We start from the raw sequence: 19,840 nt of genomic DNA on the forward strand, positions 1-19,840 counted from the left end.
TGGGGCCAGATGGTGGCTCACCAGGTAGAGTACACATGTCACCATGTGCAAGGACTCATGTTTAAGTCACTGGTTCCCACCAATGCGGAGAAAATTCACAAGGAATGGAGCAGTGCTACAGGTCCTCTGTCTCTCCCCATCTCTCTGCCTTTTATATGCTATCATTGGGTTGTCAGAAAGTCATGATATTTTTTTCTGTCTTCTTTTTTTATATTTATTTATTTATTCCCTTTTGTTGCCCTTGTTTTGTTGTTGTTGTAGTTATTATTACTTGTTGGGCAGTACGCCAGCTCCCCCCTGCTCCATTGCTTAAGGCCGTGGTCTATTTGCACAATCACTGTTTTACCTGAGACCCGCCCTGCCTGCAGGGCACTGGTTTAATCCTACTGGTTCACACTTTCTTTTCACTCAGCCCCCTCTCCTAGTCATACCCTACCACTTTCTTCTTGGGATGTATAAAAGAATCTTCTTTTCTGATTAAACACACATTGGATTGCCTTCTGGCTCCGTGAGTCCCAGAGTCTCTCTCCTACAAGCCTGACACAAGTTCCTGATTCCTCTCCCACACAGCAGCCTAGGTTGGCTCCAGTCCAGTTCTCTCCAACCCAGAGAGCACATGCTCAGGAAGAAGCACCCTCAGGCTATCCCGGCAATTACTGATGTCATTATTGTTGGACAAAACAGAGAGAAATGGAGAGAGGAGGGGAAGACAGAGGGGGAGAGAAAGACACCTGCAGACCTGCTTTACCACTTGTGAAGCGACTCCCATGCAGGTGGGGAGCCGGGGGCTCGAACCAGGATCCTTATGCCGGTTCTTGCACTTTGTGCCATGTGCACTTAACCCTCTGCGCTACAGCCCGACTCCCATTTTTCTGTTTTCTATACAAAAATGCATCACGACTTTCCTGACAACCTGGGGGGGGGGGGACACTGGGAATTGTGGAGTCTTGCAGGCAACTGATTCCTAGTGATAACCCTGGTGGCAATAAAAAGATATGGGGAAGGGAGGGGAGAAAACAGACAACATTTAATAGTGACTGTGAACACTTTTATTTATTTTATTTTATTTTTGCCTCCAGGGTTATTGCTGGGGCTTGGTGCCTGCACTACGAATCCACTACTCCTGGAGGCTATATTTTCTCTATTTTTGCCCTTGTTGTTATTGCTGTCATTGTTGCTGGATAGGACACAGAAATTGAGAGAGAAGGAGAAGACAGAGGGGGAGAGAAAGACAGATACTTGCATCCCTGCTTCACTACTTGTGAAGCAATCCCCTGCAGGTGGGTAGTGGGGACTTGAACCAGGATCCTTATGCTGGTCCTTGTGTTTGGCACCCAGTCCTTGTGTTTTGTGCCATGTGCACTTAACCCACCACTCTGCTACCTCCTGGCCCCTACCTAACACCATGCCAGGAACTTAATATAGTGCTAGCTAGTCTAAGTTTTACAATTAGCTTGAGGGGTTTAAAGCAAAATTTTCTCATTAAATTGTTTTCATATTATATGCTCATTCAAACAAGCAATGCAGAGACATATATAGAAAAAAAAACTAATAACAGCGTGGGAAGTAGCACAGTGCAATCACATGAAGGCCCAAGTTCAAGCTCCAGCACCTCATATACCAGTGATGTTTCTGCTCTTTCCCCTCTATCATAAATAAATCTTAAAAGGGGGGAGGGAAGATAGCATAATGGTTATGCAAAAAGATTATGCCTGAGATTCCAAAGTCCCAGGTTCTATCCCTTATACCACCATAAGACAGAGCTAAGCACTACTCTGGTAAAAATAAATAAATAGGGGCCGGATAGTGGTGCACTTGGTTGAACACACATTACAATGCACAAGGGCCCAAGTTCAAGTCCCTAGATTGCCACCTGTATGGGGAAAGCTTTGCTACAATGCAGTGGTAAAGCAGTGCTGCAGGTGTCTCTTTGTCTCTCTCCCTCTCTATCTCTCCCTTCTCAATTTCTGACTTTCTCTATCCAGTAAATAAAGATAATAAATAAATGAAAAAATAAAGAAAAGTTAATGATTTTCTTCTCCCCTCCAAACACCATTATTCCCAATGGAGTAAGCTGATAACAACCTTTTCCATTTTCCTTTCTTAATAATTTTCTTTTTTGTTGTTGTTGTTTCCCTTGTTGTGGTGGTGTTATTATTATTGTTGATGATGTCATTGTTGTTGGATAGGACAGAAAAGAAATAGAGGAGGGGAAGACAGAGAGGGGGAGAGAAAAATAAGACACCTGCAGACCTGCCTCACTGAGTGCAAAGCGACCCCCCTGCAGGTGGGGAGCTGAGGGCTCGAACCGGGATCCTTGTGCCGGTCCTTGCACTTCGTGTCATGCTTTTCCATTTTCATAACATAAATAAGGTTGTCGTGGTCTGGAAGGTGGTGCAGTGGATAAAGCATTGGACTCTCAAGCTTGGGGTCCTGAGTTTAATGGCTGGCAGCACATTTACCAGAGTGATGTCTGGTTATTTCTCTCTCTCTCCTCCTATCTTTCTTATTAATAAATAAATAAAAATGGGCAGAGGTAGATATCATAATAGTTATGCAAACAGACTTATGCTTGAGGCTCTTAGGTCCCAAGTTCAATCCCTTGCACCACCATAAGCCAGAGCTGAGCAGTACTCTGATAAAAAGGAAAAATAAATACAATCTGAAAGACTTCTGGAGGCGGGGCTACGAGCAGCAACAGATGTGTTTCTCTCCTCTCCTGGATCAACTAGGAATACCAAAGGAGACCACCTCGGACCGAAACAGGACAGAACTAGAATGACTTCAGGAACCCACCAGATCATCGGTGAGTGCAAACATGTGTGGCTGGTGGACAGAAAGGAGCCTAGGGAGAGATTAAGTGGCTGGTAACAGTCCAGCAGTTTATCAGTTGAGGCATCACCTCCAGTCTGTTTCACAAACAAGGGGACGACTGAGGGGAGGAGAGAACTCCCCTGGGACTCACAAAGTGCAATTCTGAGTCTCCACTGCCACTGCCCTCAGAGTCTGGAGCAGTGGCAGAGAGGCCCTGTGCTGACATCAGGGGTCAGAGAACTAAGCAGGAAACTCAGGAGAAGATCTATACCTTGGTGACATAGTGATGGGGCTGTGAAAGTCTCTTTGCATAACCACTGGATTATCTCTGCCATACCCTGCTTTATCTCTTGGTTCGGAGTCAGAGATTAAGGTAAATTTAAAAGCCCTCAGGCTCCCATAGCCTACAGGGAAGAAAAAGCACAAAAGAGGCTTTTAAGCCACTGAGCTCCAAATCAGGGGTTAAAATACTATTGAAATAACTGTTAACTTCCACAACTGTGAACCCTTTACCTTACTTAGACACAAGTCAATCCAGGCAATAGTGACCAGTAATTTGAAAAGTACTGAGAGAGGGACCTCATAGCAAAATATATAAAATGGTTAAACCAACAAGAAGAAATATTGGAGAAATGAAGCAGGATGAGAGTTCATCTAAAAGCCCCCCAAAGGGTGAAGCAAAAAATAATGAGGTCAACATCCAAACACTAGTTAAGGAAATAATCACAGGAGTGAGTAAAGAGTTTGAAAGAATTGTCACCAGGAATGCAGAAACAACAAATGACACTCTGGAAGAAAACACTAATTATCTTAAGGTTATTAGAGAACTGAAAGCTGAAATAGCTGAGCTAAGAACACAACTAGCTGAACAAGCTAAAACAGTATCAGAACAGGGTAACAAAATAGATGAACTCCAGAAAACAGTAGAGGGGAGAGAGAATAGAATAAATGAGGCTGAAGACAAAATTAGCAAGATCGAGGACAAATTAGAGACAACTAAAAAATAAGTAAGAGATCTCAAAAAGAGATTAAGAGATACTGAAAACAACAGAGACCTATGGGATGACTTCAAAAGAAGCAATATATGCATTACTGGCTTACCAGAGGAAGAAAGAGAGAGAGGAAGAAAGCATTCTTCAGGCCATAGTAGCTGAGAACTTCTCTAGTCTAGACAACATCAAAGACATAAAGACTCAAGAAGCCCAGAGAGACCCAAACAGAATTAACCCAGACTTAAAGACACCAAGGCACATCATATTTAGAATGGAAAGGAATAAGGATAAAGTAAGGAGCCTGAAGGCTGCAAGAGAAAAACAAAGAGTCACCTACAAAGGAAAACCCGTAAGATTAGCAGCAGACTTCTCCACACAAACACTACAGGCCAGAAGAGAATGACAAGATATCTATTGAGTACTCAATGAGAAAGGCTTTTAACCAAGACTGCTGTATCCTGCTAGACTGTCATTCAGACTAGAGGGAGGCATAAAAGCCTACTCTGACAAGCAACAGTTGAAAGAATCAACTATTGCATGTACAAACTATTGTATTTACTGTTGAATGTAAAACATTAATTCCCCAATAAAGAAATAAATTAAAAAAAAAAAAAAAGAATCAACTATCACCAAGCCTGCCCTGAAAAAAGTTCTGAAAGGTCTCCCATAAACAGTCAGACCACCATAAATAGGTCATATATCAGAACACTCTAAAACTCTACGAGAATGGCGTTAAAATATCTTCAATCTTTGATGTCAATGGCCTGAATTCACCTATTAAAAGACACAGAGTAGGAAGATGGATCAGAAAGCAAAACCCAACAATATGCTGTCTACAGGAAACCTACCTAACTCAACAAGAAAAACACAGACTCAAAGTGAAAGGATAGAAAACTATCATACAGGCCAATGGTCCACAAAAAAGGGCAGGAACAGCTATTCTCATATCTGACATGATAGAATTTAAAATAGATAAAAATTAAAAAGATAGGAATGAACACTACTTAATGCTCAGAAGATCAGTCAATCAAGAGGACCTAACAATTATTAACATCTATGCACCCAATAAGAAGCCATCTAAATACATCAAACATCTACTGAAAGAGCTACAGCAATATATTAACAGTAACACAGTCATAGTAGGGGACTTCAACATCCCACTCTCTCAACTTGACAGATCATCCAGGCAGAAAAATCAATAAAGATATAATGGAGCTAAATGAGGAGATAGATAAACTACAACTATTAGACATTTTCAGAGTCATTCACCCCAAGAAACTGGGATACACATTTCACTCAAATCCACATGGGTCATTCTCAAGGATAGACCATATGTTATGCCACAAAGACAGCAGCAGCAAATTCAAAAGCACTGAAATTATCCCTAGCATCTTCTCAGACCACAATGGAATTAAAAACTTAACAATAAACAAAAGATTAGTAATAGTCCCAAAATGTGGAAGCTCAACAGTACACTCCTTAACAACCACTGGGTCAAAGAGAAAATAAAGGAGGAAATCAAAATGTTTCAAGAGTTCAATGAAAATGAAGACACAAGCTATCAAAATATTTGGGACACAACTAAGGCAGTACTGAGAGGGACGTTCATAGCCATACAAGCACACATTAGGAAACAAGAAAAAGCACAAATAAACAGCCTGATTGCACATCTTAAAGACCTAGAAGAAGAACAACAAAGGAACCCTAAAGCAACCAGAAGGACAGAAATCACTAAAGTTACGGCGGAAATAAATAACATTGAGAATAAGAAAACCATACAAAACATCAATGAAAGTAAATGTTGTTCTTCGAAAGAGTAAACAAAATCAAGAAACCTTTAGGCAGACTCACAAAACAAAAAAGGGAGAAGACCCAAATAAATTGGATACTAAATGAAAGAGGAGATATCACAACAGACACCACAGAAATTCAACATATCATGCGAGGCTTCTATGAACAACTATATGCCACCAAGCTAGAGAACCTGGAATATATGGACGATTTCCTAGATACCTACTGACTTCCAAAACTAAATAAAGAAGAAGTAGATAACATGAACAGGCCCATCACAGCTAATGAAATTGAAACAGTTATCAAAAATCTTCCCAAAAATAAAAGTCCTGGACCAGATGGTTTTATAAATGAATTCTATAAAACCTTCAAAGAAGAACTTATACCTCTACTTTTAAAAGTCTTGCAGAAGATTGAAGACACTGGAATACTCCCTGCCAGCTTCTATGAAGCCAACATCACCCTGATACCAAAAGCAGACAGGGACACAACCAAAAAAGAAAACTACAGGCCAATATCTCTGATGAACACAGATGCTAAAATATTGAACAAAATTCTAGCCAACAGGATACAGCAGTATATCAAAAAGACTGTTCATCATGAACAAGTGGGATTTATCCAGGCATGCAAGGTTGGTTCAGTATATATAAATCAATAAATATGATCTACCACATCAATAAAAGCAAGACCAAAAACCACATGGTCATATCAGTAGATACAGAGAAATCCTTTGACAAAATACAACATCCCTTTATGATCAAAACACTACAAAAAAATGGGAATAGATGGAAAATTCCTGAAGATAGCGGAGTCTATATATAGCAAACCTACAGCCAACATCATACTCAATGGTGAAAAACTGGAAGCATTTCCCCTCAGATCAGGTACTAGACAGGGATGCCCACTATCACCATTACCATTCAACATAGAGTTGGAAGTTCTTGCCATAGCAATCAGGCAGGAGCAAGGAATTAAAGGGATACAGATTGAAAGAGAAGAAGTCAAACTCTCCCTACTTGCAGATGACATGATAATATATACAGAAAAGTCTAAGGAATCCAGTAAGAAGCTTTTGGATATCATCAGGCAATACAGTAAGGTGTCAGGCTACAAAATTAACATTCAAAAGTCAGTGGCATTCCTCTATGCAAACACTAAGTTAGAAGAAATTGAAATCCAGAAATCAATTCCTTTTACTATAGCAACTAAAACAATAAAATATCTAGGAATAAACCTAACCAAAGAAGTGAAAGACTTGTATACTGAAAATTATGAGTCACTACTCAAAGAAATTGAAAAAGACACAAAGAAGTGGAAAGATATTCCATGTTCATGGGTTGGAAGAATTAACATCATCAAAATGAATATATTACCCAGAGCCATCTACAAATTTAATGCTATCCCCATCAAGATCCCAAGCACATTTTTTAGGAGAATAGAAAAAATGCTACAAATGTTTATCTGGAACCAGAAAAGACCTAGAATTGCCAAAACAATCTTGAGAAAAAAGAACAGAACCGGAGGCATCACACTGCCAGATCTCAAACTATATTATAGGGCCATTGTCATCAAAACTGCTTGGTACTGGAACATGAACAGACACACTGACCAGTGGAATAGAATTGAGAGCCCAGAAATGAGGCCCCACACGTATGGACATCTAATCTTTGACAAAGGGGCCCAGACTATTATATGGGGGAAGCAGAGTCTCTTCAACAAATGGTGTTGGAAACAATGGGTTGAAACATGCAGAAGAATGAAACTGAATCACTGTATTTCACCAGATACAAAAGTAAATTCCAAGTGGATCAAGGACTTGGATGTTAGACCAGAAACTATCAGATACTTAGAGGAAAATATTGGAAGAACTTTTTTCCGCATAAATTTTAAAGACATTTTCAATGAAACGAATCCAATTACAAGGAAGACTAAGGCTAGTATAAACCTATGGGACTACATCAAATTAAAAAGCTTCTTCACAGCAAAAGAAACCACTACCCAAATCAAGAGACCCCTCACAGAATGGGAGAAGATCTTTACATGCCATACATCAGATAAGAGTTTAATAACCAACATATATAAAGAGCTTGCCAGACTCAACAACAAGACAACAAATAACCCCATCCAAAAATGGGGGGAGGACTTGGACAGAATATTCACCACAGAAGAGATCCAAAAGGCCGAGAAACACATGAAAAAATGCTCCAAGTCTCTGATTGTCAGAGAAATGCAAATCAAGACAACAATGAGATATCACTTCACTCCTGTGAGAATGTCACACATCAGAAAAGGTAACAGCAGCAAATGCTGGAGAGGGTGTGGGGTCAAAGGAACCCTCCTGCACTGCTGGTGGGAATGTAAATTGGTCCAACCTCTGTGGAGAACAGTCTGGAGAACTCTCAGAAGACTAGAAATGGACCTACCCTATGACCCTGCAATTCCCCTCCTGGGGATATATCCTAAGGAACCCAACATATCCATCCAAAAAGATCTGTGTACACATATGTTCTTGGCAGCACAATTTGTAATAGCCAAAACCTGGAAGCAACCCAGGTGTCCAACAACAGATGAGTGGCTGAGCAAGTTGTGGTATATATACACAATGGAATACTACTCAGCTGTAAAAAATGGTGACTTCACCGTTTTCAGCCGATCTTGGATGGACCTTGAAAAAATCATGTTGAGTGAAATAAGTCAGAAACAGAAGGATGAATATGGGATGATCTCACTCTCAGGCCGAAGTTGAAAAACAAGATTAGAAAAGAAAACACAAGTCGAACCTGAAATGGAATTGGAGTATTACACCAAAGTAAAAGACTCTGGGGTGGGTGGGTGGGTGGGGAGAATACAGGTCCATGAAAAATGATGAATGAAATAGTGGGGGTTGTATTGTTAAATGGGAATCTGGGGAATGTTATGCATGTAAAAAAAAAAGAAGTAGAAACGCAAAGCAGAAATTGACTGAGTTTGGAGTATGGCACCAAAGTAAGAAAGCAGAAGTACACTAGAGTTTGCAGTGAGTACCTCCCTAATACTTCCTCTCCACTTTTCCAAGCTTTGGGTCCATGATTGCTCAACAATTTGTTTGGCTTTGTATGTTAACTCTCTTTTCAATCACCAGGTTCCAGGTGTCATCAGGATGCCGGCCAGACTTCCCTGGATTGAAGACCCCACCAATATGTCCTGGAGCTCAGCTTCCCCAGAGACCCACCCTACTAGGGAAAGAGAGAGGCAGACTGGGAGTATGGACCGACCAGTCAACACCCATATTCAGCGGGGAAGCAATTACAGAAGCCAGACCTTCTACCTTCTGCAACCCACAATGACCCTGGGTCCATGCTCCCAGAGGGATAGAGAATGGGAAAGCTATCGGGGGAGGGGGTGGGATATGGAAATTGGGCGGTGGGAATTGTGTGGAGTTGTACCCCTCCTACCCTATGGTTTTGTTAATTAATCCTTTCTTTAATAAAAAAAAAAAAAATTAAAAAAAAAAAAACAAGACGGGTCCTTCCCCCAAAAAAAACAACTACACTCTCTAATTACTAATTACAGGATCTGAGTTAATGTACATTTTAAATGTAGTGAAATCTTAATAGTTAAAAAAAAAAAGATTTAGTTGTGTGTAAAATTAGTTACCATCAGACCTTAATCGAGAAATGAATTTAGCACAAAAAAAAAAAAAAAAGACATAAAGAAGTGGAACGATATTCCATGTTCATGGGTTGGAAGAATTAACATCATCAAAATGAATATACTACCCAGAGCTATCTACAAATGTAATGCTATCAAGATCCCAAGCACATTTTTTTAGGAGAATAGAACAAATGCTACAAATGTTTATCTGGAACCAGGAAAGATCTAGAATTGCCAAAACAATCTTGAGAAGAAAGAACAGAACCGGAGGCATCACACTCCCAGATCTCAAATTGTATTATAGGGCCACTGTCATCAAAACTGCTTGGTACTGGAACATGAATAGACACACTGACCAGTGGGATAGAATTGAGAGCCCAGAAGTAAGCCCCACTATGGACATCTAATCTTTGACAAAGGTGCCCAGACTATTAAATGGAGAAAGGGGAGTCTCAACAAATGGTGTTGGAAAAAAATGGGTTGAAACATGCAGAAGAATGAAACTGAACCACTATATTTCACCAAATACAAAAGTAAATTCCAAGTGGATCAAGGACTTGGATGTTAGACCAGAAACTATCAGATACTTAGAGGAAAATATTGGAAGAACTCTTTTCTGCATAAATTTTAAAGACATCTTCAATGAAATGAATCCAATTAGAAGAAGACTAAGACAAGCATAAACCTATGGGACTACATCAAATTAAAAAGCTTCTTCACAGCAAAAGAAACTACTACTACCCAAACCAAGAGACCACTCACAGAATGGGAGAAGATCTTTACATGTCATATATCAGACAAGAGGCTAATAACCAGAATATATAAAGAACTTGCAAATCTCAACAACAAGACAACAAATAACCCCATCCAAAAATGGGGGGAGGACTTGGACAGAATATTCACCACAGAAGAGATCCAAAAGGCCGAGAAACACATGAAAAATGCTCCAAGTCTCTGATTGTCAGAAAAATGCAAATGAAGACAACAATGAGATACCACTTCAATCCTGTGAAAATGTCATACATCAGAAAAAGTAACAGCAGCAAATGCTGGAGAGGGTGTGGGCTCAAAGGAACCCTCCTACACTGCTGGTGGGAATGTCAATTGGTCCAACCTCTATGGAGAACAGTTTGGAGAACTCTCAGAAGGCTAGAAATGGACCTACCCTATGATCCTGCAATTTCTCTCCTGGGGACAGATCCTAAGGAACCCAACACATCCATCCAAAAAGATCTCTGTACACATGTTCTTGGCAGCACAATTTGTAACAGACAAAATCTGGAAGCAACCCAGGTGTCCAACAACAGATGAGTGGCTGAGCAAGTTGTGGCATATATATATATATACAATGGAATATTACTCAGGTATAAAAAATGGTGACTTCACCACTTTCATCCCATCTTGGATGGGCCTTGAAAAATTCATGTTAAGTGAAATAAGTCAGAAACAGAAGGATGAATATGGGATGATCTCACTCTCAGGCAGAAGTTGAAAAAAAAGATCAGAAAAGAAACCTGAAAGATCAGAAAAGAACCTGAAATGGAATTGGCATATTGCACCAAAGTAAAAGACTCTGGGGTGGGTGGGTGGGGAGAATACAGATCCAAGAAGGATGACAGAGGACCTAGTGGGGGTTGTACTGTTATATGGAAAACTGGGAAATGTTATGCATGTACAAACTATTATATTTACTGTCGAATGTAAACAATTAATTTCCCTATAAAGAAATTTATTAAAAAATACAATCTAAAAAAAAAAGGGCTTTTTTTCTTTTATTTATTTGTTTATTTATTTCCTTTTGTTGCCCTTGTTATTTTGTTGTTGTAGTCATTATTATTATTGTTGATGTTGTTGTTGGTTAGGACAGAGAGAAATGGAAGACAGAGAGGAGAGAAAGATAGACACCTGTAGACCTGCTTCACCACTTGTGAAGTGACTCCCCTGTAGGTGGCGAACTGGGGGCTCGAACCAAGATCCTTAAGCCGGTCCTTGTGCTTTGCGCCACGTGTGCTTAACTCGCTGTGCTACTGCCTGACTCACGGCTTTTTTCATTATACGTCATGTGTATGTAGATGACTGTGCATATTAACTCATAACTATTTTGAGCTATTTTGCTGGGTCCATGAGTCTATTTTTATGTTTCTTCACTAGAAAAATATATGTCATTGTTTTTTTTAAAAAACTAACATATTGGGAGTTGGGTGGTAGCGCAGTGGGTTAAGCGCAAGGACAGTGGTAAGGTTCTCAGTTTGAGCCCCAGGCTCCCCACCTACAGGGGAGTCGCTTCACAGTCGGTGAAGCAGGTCTGCAGGTATCTATTTTTCTCTCCCCCTGTCTTTCCCTCCTCTCTCCACTTATCTCTGTCCTATCTAACAACGAAGACATCAACAACTACAACAACAATAAAAAACAAGGGCAACAAAAGGTAAAATAAATATTAAAAAAACTAACATTTTTATTATTAGTAATCTAACTGGTTTACAAAACTAAGATTTTGGGGAGGGGGTCAGCAAAATAAATCAGACAGTGTATTTTGTTGTTGTTGCCCTTGTTTTATTGCTGTACTTATTCTTCTTGTTGTTGTTGGGTAGGACAGAGAGAAATGGAGAGAGGAGGAGAAGACAGAGGGGGGAGAGGAAGATAGACACCAACAGACCTACTTCACTGCCTGTGAAGAGACTCCCCTGCGGTGGGGAGCCGGGGGCTTGAACCGGGGTCCTTGCGCTGGTCCTTGAGCTTTGCGCCATGCATGTGCGTTTAACCCGCTGCACTACCACCCAATTCCCCAGATAGTATATTTCTTTTGTTATACCCACAATATTTGTTTAAGCCAAGCCTCCAATGTACTGAAGAAGCTTTGATGGGGTATTGTCTTTCTCCCCGTCTATGTCTGTCTGTCTTTCTATCTGGGAGAAAAAAAAAGTCAGTCTAGAAAGGTAAAGCTCCATATTGCACCAAAGTAAAAGACTCTGGGGTGGGTGTGTGGGGAGAATACAGGTCCATGAAGGATGATAAATGACATAGTGGGGGTTGTATTGTTAAATGGGAAACTGGGGAATGTTATGCATGTACAAACTATTGTATTTACTGTTGAATGTAAAACATTAATTCCCCAATAAAGAAATAAATTAAAAAAAAAAAGGTAAAGCTCCAGTGATGGGGGGAAAATTCTGGAGTCTAGCGTGAGAGTGGAAGTCAACATACCCTCCACCAAAGTCCTGTGCCCCACACCCATAACCACCATAGTTCTCACAAAATCTAAGAAGCAATTAGCTACTATTTTTTTTTTTTTTGCAAGTTCATTTGGTTTAGTCACCTATATTCCACATATGAGTGAAACCATCTGGTGGTTAAAGACTGACATTTTCAAAAGGCAAGTGAAACTAGGGCTGTCTCACAGTGAGCCATTTCCCAAAGAACACAGCAGCAGCTTTTTCAGCAGGACCTTCTCCTACTTTCTGTCAAGTTCTCAGAATAACCTACTGGAATCCTGGCTCTCTCTAACTCCCTAGCAAGCCCATTTGCCATTGAGGCCACAGCTAATCTCTCCCTTGCTTTGTTCACTTTCAGAGTCTGGCTGTAGATACTTCCAGCTGTTACTAGTCTGTAGAGGGGCTATGGGAGCCAGAGACACTCTCCTGAGAGCTGCTCTGCCCCAATATGAAGACTGTGGTAGGCTCTAGACTAGTATAGAGATCGATACCCAACACCAGCAAAGTCCAGGTATTCAGCTGGACTACCTAGTGGAATTCTTTGTCAGATTCTAGATCTGTCAAATCCAGAGTGCTCGAAGCTTCCCTTTCATTGTTGCAGGCCTGGAGTCCCTGCCATCTCCTGTGTGCAGACTTGCTGGGCTTCATCAAGATCTTTGCTGTTTTTCTGACACCTCACCTCAGAGGATGAGATTTCCTTGTAACTGGCCTCTTGCAAATGCAGCTGGTGAGTCTTTTTTTTTTGGAGGGGAGGGGGTCAGGTCATGCCTTTCCTTTCTTTTATAGTGTGTTCTTTTTTTATTATTATTATTTTCCCTTTTGTTGCCCTTTTTTTTTTAGTTGTAGTTATTATTGTTGTTATTGTTAATGTCGTTGTTGCTGGGTAGGACAAGGAGAAATGGAGAGAGGAGGGGAAGACAGAGAGGAGGAGAGAAAGACAGACACCTGAAGATCTGCTTCACCGACTGTGAATCGACTCCCCTGCAGGTGGGGAGCTGGGAGCTTGAACCAGGATCCTTATGCAGGTCCTTGCGCTTTGCACCTTATAGGAAGTGATGCTTTTTTCACTTTTAACTTTTCCTGGTCTTGGCTATATGGACTTGTCTTTTTTTTTTCAGGGAAGGGAGGAATAGAGAGGGTGAGAGACAGAGAGACACCTGCAGCACTGCTTCACCACTTGTGAAGCTTTTCCCCTGCAGGTGGGGACTGCGGGCTTGAACCCAGGTCCTTGTAACATGTGCGCTCAACCAGGTATGCCACCACCTGCTCCCCTTTCTTCATCTTTTTTTAAACATCTAGGGCATCATATTTATCTTGAGCTTTTCTCATAATAAGCTGATGATGCAGGTTCAGTAATGGATACAGAGAAATCCTGTTCTCCTACTCTTCTGAAACGTAGGCAGCTTGTGACTTGCTGGGAAGAAAGCTATATCACTGTTTTTGTATCAATCTGATGCCAATATTTGAAAACCAGTATTTTGGCCTCAACCTGTTAGAGCATGGAACTTGCATGCCCGAGGCCCCTGAGGTTGCAGGTTCAATTTCTGGCACCAACTTATGCCAGAGTTGTACAGTGCTCTAGTCTCTTTTTCCTCTCCTCTCTCATAATAAACAAGTCATTAAAAATTGATGCCTTCCGGGTGCCAGGAGGTGGTGGTACACTTGGTTGAGTGCATAGGTTACAATGTACAAGGACCTGGGTTCAAGGTCCCAGTTTCCACCTGCAAGGTGGCAGGGAGTGTGGGGGTGTTCAAGAATGGTGAAGCAGTGCTGCAGGTTTCTTTTTCCCTATTTCCTTCTTCCATCTCAGTTTCTCTGTCTTCATTCGATAAGTGAATAAATTAAATATTTTTAAGTTAAAATAATTCAAAAAGAGAAAAATCTAATTTAAATCCCCAATAATTAAAAAAATATCTTACTGTAAATTATTACCCTTCCTTCTTTCCTTCTTTCTTTTTTATAGAGACATAGAGAAACTGAGAGAGAAGTGGGTAGGTAGAGAAGGGAGCTCAAACCAGGACTCTTCCACAGGTTCTCAAGTACCACACCATGTGCACTTAACCCACTGCACTACAGCCCGACCGCCTGCAGGGGGGTTGCTTCACAAGTTGTGAAGCAGGTCTGCAGGTGTCTTTTTCTCCCAGTTGGGAAATTGTGCAGATGTGGTTGAGCTTGGCAGGGCTCACAATCCACCCTATTTCCATGCTAGTATTATTATCTGCATACCAATCTTCTGCTTTGTCTTACAAATAACTAAAGGTCTCCTGCCTATGCCCCCCCCCCAGGGTATTGCTAATCGTGCTAGTTGCACCCTTAGCAACTGTTGCTGGGGGGGGACCCTACCATTTCCAGCCCCTCCCACTTATAGTATTATGAAGCCACTTCCAGCTCTGTTCACGCTCTTCTGTGTCCCGACCTGGAGAAGGGCAGGCAGGCAGGCAGAGAGGCAGACACCTGCCATTGCGGTTGGCACCACGTGCTTAACCCGCTGCACTCACTCCTGACTCTGAGGTGGCTGCATGAATAAAGATTTTGTATTGCTACCACCATGAGCTTGGCTCCTGGGTCATCTCTCTCTCCCTCGACGCTAGCCTGACATCTCCCCATCTCTGTCTTCCAGTCCTTTCTCCATTACTCTCTGTCCTATCTGGCAACAACAACATCAATAATAACAATAATAATAACCACAACAATGATAAAAACAAGGGCAACAAAAAATGAAAATAAATAAGCAAATAAAATATTTTTTAAAAATGGAAAAAATAGTCTCCAGGAGCAGTGGACTCAGTGATAACTCTGGAGGCAAATAAATAAATAAATAGATAAATAGCATAATGGCTTTGCAAAAAGACTTTCATGCCTAAAGCTCTAAAGTCCCAAGTTCAATACCCCACAAGTCAAAGCTGAGCAGTACTCTGGTTTCTCTTCCTTTATATTTCTCATTAAAGATAAAAAAATAATAATAAAACACATCTTAAAAAATCATAATTTGCGGGTCCCAATGATGATGCACCTGGTTAAGTGCACACATTATAGTGCACAAGAACCCAGGTTCAAGCCCCTGGGGTCCTGCAGGGGGAAAGCTTCACAAGTAGTAAAGCAGGGCTGCAGGTGTCCCTCTGTTTCTCTCCATCTCTATCTTCCCCTCCCTTCTCAATTTCTCTCTGGCTCTATCCAATAATAAATATATTATTTTTAAAAATCATATATTTTTTCTTTTTTAATATTTATTTATTCCCTTTTGTTGCTCATGTTTTATTGTTGTAGTTATTATTATTGTTATTGATGTCATTGTTGGATAGGACAGAGATAAATGGAGAGAGGAGGGGAAGACAGGGGGGGAGAGAAAGACAGACACTTGCAGACCTGCTGAATAAGGGCAAGAGACTGGCATACTTTAAGGATGACTGTTTAGTCACTATCAGGCCATTCCACCTGCTGGGTCCCTAATCGGGAAGTCCCAAGATTCCCAAACAGACTTGATGGACCTAGAACTCAAATAATCCCTCTCTCCATTGATACCAGTCATTTCTATCAGGAACAACAAAATAGACCCCTTTGTGGGCTCCCATAGGACCTTGCCCTCAACCTGGATCAACAATGGTAGAGAATGTTCCATCTTTGGAGGATGGACAACACACTCTATGCTACACCTGAGGAAGATGGGTCGATACTGGGGCAGGATGGAATGTTCCTACTCATGACCACAGAGTGTGAGCTCAGATCCAGAGGGATGTAGAGGTCACACATGCTCCTAAGCTAATTATGGGTCCCAGATCACATCAAACCGATGGGGTTTACAGTCAACAATATTTATACCCCTTTCCCATATTTGGGAGCTACTCTCTTCCCTGATGCAGCTTTCTAGTCCTTTTCCCAGCCATGACATCATCTCCCCAGACAATAATTAGGATTCACCTGCATATCAGATTTCAGGCTCAGACAAACAAAAAAAAAAACACTAGTATAACCACAGGTCCTTTGAAATATAACTAGAATATGCCTACTAGCTAGCTACAAAATGGAGGACCTCCAACACTTCATCTACACTACCCCAGCCTTTAGGTTTACGATTGTTCAACAATTTGTTTGGCTTTGTATATTAACTCTCTTTTCAGCAACCAGGTTCCAGATGCTAGCAGGACGTGACCAGGCTTCCCTGGACAGACAACCCCACCAATATGCCCTAGAGCTCTGCTTCCCCAGAGCCCTTCCCCACTAGGAAAAGAGACAGGCTGGGAATATGGATCGACCTGTCAACGCCCATGTTCAATGGGGAAGCAATTACAGAAGCCAGACCTTCCATCTTCTGCATCCCACAATGATCTTGGGTCCATACTCCCAGAAGGTTAAAGAGTAGGAAAGCTATCAGGGGAGGGGTTGATATACAGAGTTCTGGTGGTGGGAATTTTGTGAAGCTGTACCCCTCTTATCCTATGTTTTGTCAATGTTTCCTTTTTATAAATAAAAATTTTTTAAAAAATAATAATAAAAAGAAGTAAATAAAAAAAAAAAAAAAAAGGAGTGCTCCACTGACCTATGGCTAACTTATGGGTAGGTACTATTTTTCAGAGACACATCTAGAGAGATAGAGTAACCTGCTCAGTTGCCAGAGCTGGCAAGCAGCAGCTGGGCTATGAATCCAGGGCTAACTAATTTTTTAAATTTTATTTTATTTATTGATTTTGATAGGACAAAGAGAAATTGAGAAGAGGGACAGAAAGGGAGACACAGAGAGCACTACTCACAAAGCCTTCTGCAGGTAGGGACCAGGAGCTTGAACCTGGGTCCTTGCACAGGGTAATATATGCACAGGGTAATACATGCACTTAACGGTGGGGGAAATAGCATAATGGTTATGCAAATAGACTCCCATGCCTGAGGTTCCAAAGTCCCAGATTCAATCCCCCCACTACCATAAGCCAGAGCTGAGCAGTGCTCTGGTGTTTCTCTCTGTGTGTGTGTCTCTGCATCTCTCTAAAAATAAAATAAATAAAATATGTGCACTTAACCAGGTGCACCACTGTCTCACCCTTTATGTCTAATTTTAGCTAACGTAGTACATTGCTTCTTTCTGGGAAGGATATTTTTGACATTTCCTAAAAATTTTAGGCCCAGGGGGTTGGGTAGCAGCACAATGGGTTAAGTGCACATGGCGCAAAGCACAAGGATCGGAGAAAGGATCCCGGTTGGAGCCCCCAGCTACCCACCTGCAGGGGAGTTGCTTCACAAGTAGTGAAGCAGGTCTGCAGGTGTCTGTCTTTCTCTTCCCTTCTCTGTCTTCCCCTCCTCTCTCCAATTCTCTCTGTCCTATTCAACAATGGCATCAATAACAATAACAATAACCACAACAATGATAAAACAAGGGTAACAAAATGAGGAAAAAAGATTTAAAAAGGGGAGTCAGGCGGTAGCGCAGCAGGTTAAGCACATGTGGTGCAAAGCGCAAGGACCTGTGTAAGGATCCCAGTTGGAGCCCCGGGCTCCTCACCTACAGGGGCTCCTCACCTACAGGGGAGTCGCTTCACAGGCGTTGAAGCAGATCTGCTGGTGTCTATCTTTCTCTCCCCCTCTGTCTTTCCCTCCTCTCTCCATTTCTCTTTGTCCTATCCAACAACAAAATCAATAACAACAACAATAATAACTACAACAATAAAACAAGGGTGACAAAAGGGAATAAATATTTTTTGGAAATTAAAAAAAAAAAAGTTTAAGCCCAGAGCCGGGTGGTGGCACACCTAGTTGAGTGCACATGTGACAATGTGTAAGGACCTGGGTTTGAGCCCCTGGTCCCTACCTGCAGGGGAAAAACTTTGCAAGTGGTGAAGCAGGGCTGCAGGTGTCTCTTTCTCTATCCCTCTCTATCACCCCCTTCCCTCTCGACCTCTGGCTGTCTCTATCCAGTAAATAAATGCATAAATAAATAAATAAATAAATAAAAGTTTAAGCCCACTGCTTCTACTTCCCCGAGAAGAAAGGTCCCAGTCACGCTGTAGTTTTTCTGTTCCCCTTCCACTACCTCTTCCTAAACCTTCCAGACCCCTACTGTTACCGGAGCAGTGTGTCCTTGCCCAGGCTCATGCAGAGCTGATTGCAGGAGACCACAAGATTGGTGATGCGATCAGAAGGGTTGAAGTCAATGCGCTGCTTGGTGAAGATGGGCACTTCCTTCTCCAGCTGAGCATTCACATACCCTATAGGTGGTAAGCAAAGGAAAGGTCAGCTATGATGTAGTGGCAAAAGTAAGGCAACAACAAAAGTGACCCTTCGCACTTCACCAACATATTCCCCTGCCAGGATCTTCCCTAACAAACAGGTCACATCAACGGAGGAGGTGCATCATGAGAGAACTTGGCAAAGACTTTGGTTTGGTGGTGATGACGACGAGGGGATTCTTCAGAGGAAAGTTCTTCATCCCTTCGTCTTTTTTTCTTCACTTTTTTCAACTTGGCTACAAAGGAAACAGACTCTAAGCAGGTTGTAACTTTTTTCCCAAGGAGACAGTCACAAACAACATCATTTTTCATCAATGTTATTTCCTCACTCCAGTAAGGTGAGCAGTGTTTCTCCTTTTTTTAAAAAAATTTTTTAAAAATATTAATTCCCTTTCTTGTTGCCTTTGTTTTATTGTTGTACTTATTATTATTATTGTTACTGATGTCATCATTGTTGGATAGGACAGAGAGAAATGGAGAGAGGAGGGGAAGACAGAGAGGGGGAGAGAAAGACAGACACCTGCAGACCTGCTTCACCGCCTGTGAAGTAATTCCCCTGCAGGTGGGGAGCCGGGGGCTCGAACCCGGACCCTTATGCCGGTCCTTGTGCTTTGTGCCACATGAGCTTAACCTCTGTGCTACTGCCCGACTCCCGTGTTTCTCCTTTTTAACTATTCATTTCCACAAATATTCAAAGCAGAAGATAGATAAAGAACACTACAAACTTACTCTATCTCTAGATGAAAAAAAGAAATACAGAATGAAAGCTAAGAACCACATTTCATTTTAACCCATTAATAGGAACGAAGACATAAAAATTAAAATTCACCTTCCACCTTCTGCATCCCACAATGACCTTGGGTCCATACTCCCAGAGGGATAAAGAATAGGAAAGTATCAGGGGATGAGATGGGATAAGTTGTTCTGGTGGTAAGAAGTGTATGGAGTTGTACCCCTCTTATCCTATGGTTTTTGTTAGTGTTTCCTTTTTATAAATAAAAATTAAAAATAAAAAAAAACCAAAATAGGGCAGAGGATAGATAGTGTAATGGTTATGCAAACAGACCCTCATGCCTGAGGATCCAACATCCCAGGTTCAAAATCCTCCACACCACCAGAAGCCAAAACTGAACAGAGTTCTGGTAAAAAACAAACAAACAAACAAACAAACAAAAACAGACCT

General features: G+C 41.4%; 1 protein-coding gene across 2 annotated transcripts in view; it reads right to left on the bottom strand.

Moving 5' to 3' along the window:
- VPS18 (VPS18 core subunit of CORVET and HOPS complexes) overlaps positions 1–19,840 on the bottom strand; it is a 34,613-nt gene that overhangs the window by 13,212 nt on the left and 1,561 nt on the right. The window contains exon 2 of one of the 2 annotated variants that reach the window (XM_007536324.3): positions 18,495–18,636. In XM_007536324.3, coding sequence (XP_007536386.1) covers positions 18,495–18,636 — 142 coding nt within the window. Of the gene's footprint in view, positions 1–18,494; positions 18,637–19,840 lie in introns of those variants that run through there. The other variant, XM_060175112.1, reaches the window with a different exon arrangement.

Source organism: Erinaceus europaeus, chromosome 16, assembly GCF_950295315.1.
Source record: "Erinaceus europaeus chromosome 16, mEriEur2.1, whole genome shotgun sequence".
NCBI lineage: Eukaryota > Metazoa > Chordata > Mammalia > Eulipotyphla > Erinaceidae > Erinaceus > Erinaceus europaeus.